The following is a 10,542-nucleotide window of genomic DNA, read 5'->3' as shown; positions in this document are numbered from 1 at the left end:
CATTGTACTAATGTTTATAATCTGAAATATCTGAAAAAAATGTTTTAAAAAATTTAGTCACACGGAAGGCCAGGTGGGGTCCTGGTTGACCCCACTGACATTTATTGCAATGTCTCTTCTTAATCGTGCGAGATTTTTTGCTCAAATTTTATGAGGATATAAAATAACCATCTACAATAAAAGTCGTGAGAGGTCAGGCTGTGAAAGTAAAAAATGGCTTAATGGCAACATTTTAAAAACATGCTGGGGTCCGCAGGGACCCCATTTGCCCAATAAGGGTTAAGGAAGCTCTCTAACACCTTAACTGATTTATTCTGTTTATTATTCGGTACTGTCAGCCTGTGTGTGTCATTAAAATCATTCAAATACCACTATACTCAAAATAAATGACAAGTTGATATTTACCAGCCATATAAAAAATAAATCGCTAAGGAAGAGGGGCTAGGGAGCTTCCTGAACAGACGAGGAGTCCCAGTCTCATCTTTCCTGAGGTCATGGCCCCACCCTTCTTTGCCCACTATCCAGGCGTTGGATGAAATGGGGCAGGGCTTAAGAGACAAGTTGATTAGCGGCAGGTATAATAGTACAGTATAGTAGCAGAAACAGATACAGCTACAGCTCACCATCCTTTCTACTGCACTTCTTCGTCATTAGTATCATTTTCCAATAATCATCTGTTATTTAGGCTACATTTCAGCATTCATGACTGAGAAAAGGCAATTTTAAGCCAAGTAAAAAGAGTATACCTAACACAGTCTATCTTCCTACATCATACAATAGTGTTCATCTGTTTTTAACACCTCAACATTTAATATTGACAGATGCTAGTTTTAGGCCAGGTTAGAATAATGAGTATACCCAGTACAATCTAACCGTCTAATTACCTTTTGCTTAGTGCTGGAACAAGAGGACTGTCCTTCTGGCCTATCATGGACAGCATCACGGGCAGGAACCGTTCCTTTGATGTGTAGAAATCACATCTTCCTGGAGAACGATGACAGTATTACTACTCTTTTCACTGTAACTTGCCCCAGATTGTCGTCCGTTTTTAGCTTATTTCATGAGCCTTAGTGTCAGAAAAGGATATTATCAGCACTCTACATTTTTTTCACGACACTATTCTGTGACCAGCATCATTTTTCTATTGCTAATCTATTGTTATAACTCTGCATTCATTGATGGCAAGATGGCAATTTCAGGGCAATTAAGAATAAAATTAGTTCAGCTCTTGTAACGTTAATTTGGCCCTGATTATTGTCCTTTTGTGGCTTAATTTATGTAGCTCACTGGCAGAAAAAGAGTGCTGCGGCTCTACATCCTTGCCTTAGCACTTTTTCGTGACTGGGCTTGTATTTTAGTGTTAATTTATTGTTACAACTCAAGATTCAATATGGAGAAATGGGAGTTTTAGGTCAATGTAATTAAACAGGATATAGGATTTCATATTTATCAGATATATTTTCCACACAAGTAATCCCCCCCCCACACACACACAAATACACATCTATGCTGGAGACAACTGATAATATTAATTAGCAACTGACAGAGGTCCATTATCTCAAGTACCAACGTCACACACACACACACACACACACACACACACACACACACACACACACACACACACACACACACACACACACACACACACACACACACACACTCTCTCTCTCTCTCTCTCTCTCTCTCTCTCACCTGTGATGGAGAAGTCTTGTGCAGTCATCATAAGCAGCATCATATCGAGATCCACAAGTACATGGTGTCCGGGTCGAACCATTGTGCTGATCAAGTTGAAGAATTCCATTAATGTGTGATGTTTGACCCTCCCTGCCTCCTCCGCCTCCCTCACCTCTCGATATATCCCGGATTCCACTGACTGGGGGAGGAAAGTGAGAGTTCATCATCATATGAATTCTAGTCAAATAATGAATGAAGAATTTCTGAGCCGCGAAGAAACAGTGTTAGAAAGATCTGAGGTCAAATCTGCATACCTGTAGTAGTGCACAGGTAAGGTGTGGTTCTGCCAGGACACACTGCCATGATATCAACACAAGATATCAAACACGTAAGCCTGGTTTGTGCTTTTTTTTATCCGAAGCAAAAGTTTGCCTCATGTTTGGAAACACAAAAATGGAATTTTGTTGATTTGTTATTAATGTTTCAAGACGATTAAATTAAGATTTGATGCCACTTTTGTACCATCATACTTCTGACTTGTTGTTGCTGTTGTTGAGTAACCCCGTTAACCCATTAACACCAGGCAAGCAACCGCCTTTGCAGGGCCATCCTGTGCCGTACACCGATATACCCTAGCGGCAAACAACGCCTCTGCACGACGAGACGCAGGTAAGAGTACTGTTTATAGGTCTGGTTCCTGGATGGACGCCGCATTTGCGTCTCTCCATTCTGTTTACAAGGGCACCATTTTAGGCTCCTTATCACCCCATTATTTGTTTACATGGATACCAACTAGCATTGTAGATTGTTTCCTGGAAACATTAGGGTTATTGCAGAGTCGCCTGAGATGGAAAGATGCGTGATAAAAAGTGACAGGAAAGATTGAAGAAATGGGAAGAGAGGAGGATAAACAGAGAAAGGTTATGATAAAGATAAAGGAAGGATCAGGCAACACTTCATCAAGTGAGTGGATGATAATCGGCACCACCTCCCGAGTTCAGTAGTTATCCTAGGTCAAGGTAGCTGGCAACACAATTTCTGCCTCCAGATTCTGCGGGCGACAGCCTCACTATAAAATAATTATGTGACCCATAAAGAAACAATAACTAAAACTTATTCAGTGAAGCTGTGAAATAATTATGCGTGCAGAGAAAAATGCTCGAAAGATTTAAACAATGCAGAAAGACCATGGAATTTTTATCAGTAAAGAGGACATTTTAGCAGGAACTTAGGTCACATTTGCTGCCGTAAACAGAACTGAGAAGGTGCAAGTTGCTCACCCTGTAGTACTGCACATTAGAGGTGTTGGTTTGCCAGACCATAGTGACGTGAGGGTCGTCCAACACGTGTCTGAGGCTCTGATACGGCTGCTGGATGTGCCGCACTGCCAACACCGACATCAGGTTCCCAGCGTAGCTCCTTGTTACCACCACGACTGCCAACATCCAACCAGCCAGCCCTACTCGTCTCCACCACCGCCATCCACTTAGGCAGTTATCTGATCATACACATATCATCACCGTCATTAGCATCACAGGAATAATAATAATCATTACCATCAACACAATAATAATTGGCATCACCATCTTTATCATCGCAGTAATGATTATCATCATTACCATCATCTTCATCACATTAGTAATTATCAGCACCATCATTACCATCACGGTAATAACAATCATCATCACTACCATCATCGTCATCAGAGTAATAATAATAACAATCATCACTATCATCATCATCATCATCATCTGAGTAATAGTAATAACCACCATGATCATCATTACCATCACAGAAATAATATTAATCATCATCAATCATCATCACCGTCATTATCACAAATAATCCTCATCCTCATCGTCACCATCACATTAATCATCCATACCTTAAAAGTATTCATCCAAAAACAAATGGTATAACAAGTCACTACAACAATCACGAGCTAAGGATTTGATATACCTGTCTTCTGTTTTGTATGGTTTACCAATGGATTGGTTAAACACGTCTAAGACCAAGGCCTCGATGCCACCTCGCCACTGCCACAGCAATAGGTTAGAATGTGAGAATTCAGTTGGTAGCGTCGCAATGTTGATGGTGTCACATATTATAGACCTGCACTGGAAAAGTAGCATCTAGGCCCTTCTCTCAGGGGTATTTTACAGACTAAATAGCGAACTGTCATTCTTCATTCGCGTTTCTCTCTTTTTATTGGGGCACAAGGATCCTTGTTACATTTCATGTCTCAAAAATCCTCTTCCCCCCATCTCTCAGCTCTGCACTTATCTTCCACATGGTAATCTCATACCTTCAACAACACACTTATGTTCATTTTCTCTATATATTCTTGGTGCCATCTTTTCATCTGACTTATCTTGGAAGGATCAGATACCTTCTCTAGTAAAAGTAGCATTGTGAAAGTCAGGTGTGCGGCGCCGACTCCGTGCATTCTTTCACCTTACTCATTTGCTGACTTTGTACATGACTGTTCACCAATATATGCAGTACTGCTTGTGTGTGTGTGTGTGTGTGTGTGTGTGTGTGTGTGTGTGTGTGTGTGTGTGTGTGTGTGTGTGTGTGTGTGATGGGGGCCTTACTGCATGACTGTTCTAGTAATTATTCTTTTGAAGTTTTTGTGTGTATATCTCTCCCGTCTAACTCACTAAATGCAAGGGTCGGTTGGTTGTCTCTCCTTATATGCAGCTGGTCATGTCTGAAACTGTTTTCCTCAGTCTCTTCCCACTCCCTATGATATCCTTTATTTTAACTGAATAAGTCCAGTCATCATAAAATGAAGCAAACTTGACTTAGGCTTTCATGCTCAGTTTCATTTGAAAAGAACTAGTTTAGCAAGCTATAAACCTTGAATTCTTTCTTTTCTGCGAAAAAAATTGAATCTTCATTTTATCCTTAATGCAAAGGGGACTGGTATCCTCTAGGGAATACTGTTGCACTACAGTTGTACTATTCTCAAGCACAGCATCATACAGGCAAGATTAATTGACAAAAGGTATTTTTTGCAATCATACCTAACAAATAACCGGAGATATGGCATAGACAGAACAGAAAGGTCCTCCCTTAGTTCAAGTTGCCAGTTCTGTAGTCCTGGCGCACTACTCTGAGTGCGTCCGATTTCGTAGCATATTATACATGAATCATATTATTATGCACGAATATATTATACACGAATATTATTTTACACGAACATATTATACATGAATCACATGAGTCTGGTATTATGCACGAAATCAGACGCACTTTCGAATGGTAGGTTGCCAGGGCGCCGGGACTTTAGTGGCAGTGTGACGGTCAGTTTCGAATCCTCATGCCAGCTTTCCCCACACCTTTCTTGGTTTGTGTACACTAAGAAAATAGGTAAAGTACATGACCAAAGGAACAAGAAGAAGAGAAATATGGAAGCCACTGTGCTACTTGTAGGAATATCTTGTTGTAACCATAATAAAAGTATCCTCTTGCAAGCTTTCGCCACCCCTGTTCTCCGTGTGTTGGCAATGGGAGAGGAGATAAAGCGCATAGGAACAGCCAGGAAAAAGATAACAGTCGCTACTCTCACTACAGCATGTGTTTTTACTGCTGTTTATCATTTATCCTAGTGGAGCAACTTTTTGGCTACCTTTCTCCACCATTGTTCTCGGTGAGAAGGTAGCAGGAAAGAAGATAAAGGAACGCAGAAATAGTCAGAAGGAGTTAACAGTGGCTTCTCTTTAACTTGTTTTTGGTGGTGCTGTATAACCACTTACCCTGTTGAAGCAGCACGCGGACCATAGTAAAAGTATCCTCTGGCCAGCTTTCGCCACCCCGGTTCTCGGTGTGTTGGCAGTAGGAGACGAGGTACATAAGAGTTGGAAGACCCATGAGGGAGATAACGATAGAGAGCCACACCATAGGCTGAAGAGGTAGGAAAAATCCCCAGGGATTGACTTCAGGTTTGCCCCTTCCTCCCAGGATGATGGTGTATTGGACCAGCACGGGATAGGTGAAGTCTATTACCTCGGAACGACTCTCTGACAGGCTGAATGGCCCGATCGAGAAGTCGGCCTCCTAGACGCCACCAGCGAAAAAAAAAAAAAAGTAAAAATAAAAAAACAAGTGGTGCCCAGCACAATAAACCTCGCCCGACAGCAGTCATTTTATTTTCAACCGTTTGAAGTAATAGCCCTCTGAAAATCAGTGATCTTGCATTTGACCTTTCAAGGTCACTCGAGGTCAAATGTCATGGTGCCAAATGAAAGCCCATATGAGGCTTCCTATATCTTGGTTATAGTAAATATCTCTATCTTCAAAACCTGTTTTGAGTTATAGCCCCCTGATTATCCGTGACCTTAAGTTTGGCCTTTCAAGGCCAATCAAGGTCAAAGGTCATGGTACCAATTAAAACCCCATATGGGACTTCCTGTAGGTTGATAACTGTAAATATCTATCTGCAGCCAGTTTCGAGTTATAGCCCCCTGAATATTCGTGACCATGAGTTTGACCTTTCATGATCACTCAAACTTCTTGGTACCAAATGAAAGCCCATAGAGGAGTTCCTGTATGATGATGATTGTAAATATCTCTGTCTTCAGCCGGTTTCAAGTTATAACCCTCTGAAAATCCGTGACCTTGATTTTGACCTTTCTGGCACACTCGATTACCTCCGAAATGCAATCACTTCCTTTTGGGACCAGTGCTCACATATCCTGAAAATTTCATGTAATTTCATTCCGCTGTTTTTCCGTAATGTTAACAAAGGACTCCATCCTGGGAAGCCTAGTAAATATAATTATCATCATTAGCCTGGCGAATCATAAATCAGTAATTGAACAGGTACACCTAAGACTTCGAGCACCCAGAGAAATGATATGCTTAAGTTTACACAGAAACATAGGGGAAAAAATAGAAACATTAACGCACATACACACACACACACACACACACACACACACACACACATAATATTTTATATATATATATATATATATATATATATATATATATATATATATATATATATATATACACACACACACATATAAGTAAGACAAATAAGGATGGAGATGACACCCGCCAGCATTTTCTTTCGACATATTTCTCCGAATTTTTGGACACTTCACGTGGCCATCATCAGGAATATAATGATGAACATGAAAAAAAATTACATAAACCAAAATTACCAAACGTATGGTCTTCGTATAGTATAAATGAAGAAAAGAAAACTACAGGAAAAATGTACATATAAAAATTAATACACAAAAGCAATGCACAAAAAATAAAACTCACCAATCAGTAGTAAAACCCCAAGACACTAAGCTGACTAAACTAGTGTCTTGGGGTTTTACTACTGTTTGGTGAGTTTTATTTTTTGTGCATTGCTTTTGTGTATTAATTTTATATGTATAATTTTGTTATAGTTTTCTTTTCTTTATTTATACTATACGAAGACCAAAAGTTTGGTAATTTCGGTGTATATAATTTTTGTTCATGTTCTTCCTTATATCAATGTGTGAGACATCTCTCTCTCTCTCTCTCTCTCTCTCTCTCTCTCTCTCTCTATATATATATATATATATATATATATATATATATATATATATATATATATATATATATATATATATCAAATGGTGAACTGAAGATCCATAACTATTGTAATATAACGAGCATTGCTCCTTGGTAGGATCCCACATATGTACCCTGACGATGGCCACATGAAGTGTCCGAAAATTCGGAAAAATATATCGAAAGAAAATGCTGGCGGGTGTCATCTCCATCTTTATTTGTCTTTTTATGGAAGTTACGGTGCCATGGGTACATTGCTCATGTGCTGATTATATATATATATATATATATATATATATATATATATATATATATATATATATATATATATATATATATATATATAAAACTTATAAATCAACTTCCACACAAAAACAGACAAAAAATAAGTTGTATAGGTAGAGTGGATTACCTTCCTGGCCACCAACCCAATCATACCGGACCATGAGCCGTCTTGTTGCTTGGAGCCGAAGGTGCCATCTGGGGTGTGCACGTACTGGTACCTGACACACACACAAGAATATCAAACCAAAAATTATACCAACAAAATACACAATTGATAGATAGATACGCAAATAGACAGATAGATCTCATCTCATTAGCCGTCTGAATGTCCACTACAGGACCGGCCTATCCCGACCGAAGTGGGGACGATACAGCCAATGTATCTCTACCAAGTGGCTTAGGCGTCTGGTAGAGACTGTATGTAGGGTAAGAAGTGCTTGTAAGTGTAATTGTTATGTTGGAATGGCTTTGGATGTGTGTGTAGTCTGTGAACCAAGTGTAATCGGCCCGCTGGGTGCAAACATACTTTACAGCATGCGACACTGGTTCAACCACAGCACCCCTTGTGTCCGGCAATGCAGTAAGTGGCATGAAGAAAGCTCCCAAAGTTTATTACCCTTGGGGGGCGCGAACCCTCGTTCTTCAGTATACAAAAACGCACACTTTACCACAGAGGCCCATTGATATAGATATCCCGGGTAAATATACTTTAATGCTATTTATTTATTTCCTCATATATATATATATATATATATATATATATATATATATATATATATATATATATATATATATATATATATATATATATATATATATATGTGTGTGTGTGTGTGTGTGTGTAAAAATAATTTCGGATTATTTATTCTTTGCAGTCAATGGCTGAAAATACACAAGTCCTTAACCTACTGTCCTAACCTATGGGATCAACAGGCTGACCCTAATTGCCCCTGCAGAACACCGACACACTACCAAGCTTCACCAAGGCTAGAGTGGGTGAAGAGACAAGGGGACTGACCGCCTAATCTACCCAGCTGAGTTACGAATCCTTGAGGTACTCTTGACAGATGAGAGCTCACCTTATCCACATAAGCAGTACGGTCTGAGCGGGTTTCGAACTCGGGTCACGTGGATTGGGAGCAGAGTGCTCTGACAACCGCGCCACCAGGCATGTAAATGTATGTGTGGATTGGGGGTCTCCCCCCACCTGTATGCCACGCGAAACCGATGGGCAAGACCATTTTTTTTTTTTTTTTTAACCTAGGAACAAGAATTTTTGCACAGTGTTAGAACTTTGCTTCCCCTAGGTCATAGGCATAGTGGGACCCCCTAGGTCTGCTTGCTACAGGGGTCCTGGCTATAGCCTTTATGACAGCCATGGTTTTTAACCCCGGAATGCAAAACGTTGCACAGTGGTAAACATTCACCCCGGACACGTTTTAGGCATGGCACGACCACTGATGGCTACCCCCTACTGGGGAAACTGCCCTCAGGGGTGATAACGCCACAGTTTTTATGCAGGGACAAGAAATTTGATTCAGTGTTAGGCCTTCACCCAGACCTGAGTTCAAAGAGGATGGGATGCCCTGGTATGCTCGTCCGCCTCTCCTGCAAATAATTATTATTTCCACCTACTTTACCGCACGGGTGGGTGTGGCTATTGAAGGTGTCTTTATCCTTTTGCATGTGTATGGAGAGGAGGGAAAGCTGCTGAATTGTTAAAAGCTGAGTGCTGGTAGAAGTGTGAACAGAAATCTAAGTAAGAGGCAGTGTTGGAATATAATGAGGATGTGTTACGTCCCTATGGCTGTTTGTACTAAATTTATATTCATTGGGTAATGAGTAATTAAAAACTCCAGTGATAGAAAGAGGAATGAGAAGGGTCATGAATATTGAAGGGTGGAGTATTTCTTATGTATGCAGATGATGCCGTTCTACTGGTTAATTGTTAACAGGACGCAGATTCATAATGTCTTGAGGGTAATGTAAATAAGCATAAAGTGACTTACAGTACGATGTTCTGGTGAATGGAGAGAGATTCGAATTGGTGAATGAATTTGGAACAGAAACATGAGTATCTTCCCAAATGCTAACGGTTACACAATGGAAATATCAATTTATCATGAACACGCACCAGGTGTAAATTTTCTTCAAACATAACTGGGAATAGTTGTTTCTTTGACTGTACTTGAGTGCCAGAATATGTGAATAAACTGAACCAACTGCACCTACGAGAAATTCAACCCTTGGGCCAAGTACTCCGCCGTGTAGTCTTTTCTGCGGCCAGTTGGATCATCTCTCTGGACCTCACGGGCATAGAAGGCCTCTGTTGCCAAGGTCAGCTTGGGTTGCTGTAGGAACCTGAAAAAAATTACCCACAAGAACTAAGTCTAGCAATGTTAATCCTCGTATAAGTCTTTTTCTAACAATATTTTTTGTTTATAACCTACTTACAATATTATTTGCTCTTAATCCTCTCCATCCGAGGAAATACTTTGACTTTTTATACCCGCAGAAGGCTTATTTCAGAAGAGTAGTATTTTTCGGCGTCTTGCATCGCATTCCTCCATTAGTAAACTCAAACTCTTCATAATCCTCACCCATCTTTCATCATTACTATCATCATAAGCCTGTCTCTGGCTAAACTTCCTAAAAGTCAAACCCCCATTAGGGAACTGACTCCTCTAGGGATTAATACAACCTCCTAAAAGCCATCCCCTCCAGGGGAACCGTTGCTCCATCATGGAGAGCTAGCTCTAGGAAGTGCACGCAATTTTTGGCGTTTTTGAAGTTTAATAAGTCTTGGCCTTCAAGAATCCACTTGCCCACCAACCTACCTACCCACTCATCTAGTGCAACGTGTTTCCTGCACAGTCTTCTCTCAGCCATGGCAGGAAACGAGGTCCCTGCCCTAAGCTTTGCACACTATCTTGCTAAGTCAACAAGATTTGCCACTACTAATGATATTAAAACCCCTGGTTTCTCCCACTTTGTGATCAACCAAATGACACACTTCATCACCCG

General features: G+C 40.3%; 1 protein-coding gene across 1 annotated transcript; it reads right to left on the bottom strand.

Annotated features, from left to right (window-relative positions):
• Positions 1-880: 880 nt before the first annotated feature.
• On the bottom strand, positions 881-5,550 carry LOC145399725 (uncharacterized). Its single transcript, XM_080272273.1, has 4 exons — positions 5,436-5,550; positions 2,958-3,175; positions 1,696-1,876; positions 881-984 (listed from the first exon to the last, which is right to left on the bottom strand). Exons 1-4 carry the CDS (start codon positions 5,548-5,550, stop codon positions 881-883), a joined length of 618 nt encoding a protein of 205 aa, XP_080128399.1.
• Between the last annotated feature and the right edge of the window lie 4,992 nt (positions 5,551-10,542).

The sequence above is a fragment of the Coenobita brevimanus genome, chromosome 50, assembly GCF_032717465.1.
Source record: "Coenobita brevimanus isolate Jiangsu-jjx chromosome 50, ASM3271746v2, whole genome shotgun sequence".
NCBI lineage: Eukaryota > Metazoa > Arthropoda > Malacostraca > Decapoda > Coenobitidae > Coenobita > Coenobita brevimanus.
The sequence above is the reverse complement of the archived record's forward strand: the minus strand, read 5'-3'. Positions and strand labels throughout refer to the sequence as shown.

Coding starts and splice junctions, on each gene's coding strand:
- LOC145399725 (XM_080272273.1), bottom strand. CDS start 5,550: ATGGGTCTTCCAACTCTTATGTACCTCGTCTCCTACTGCCAACACACC. Junction 3,176..5,435: donor CCGCGTGCTGCTTCAACAGG/GTAAGTGGTTAT, acceptor GTGTATGATCAG/ATAACTGCCTAAGTGGATGG. Junction 1,877..2,957: donor CTAATGTGCAGTACTACAGG/GTGAGCAACTTG, acceptor TTCCTCCCCCAG/TCAGTGGAATCCGGGATATA.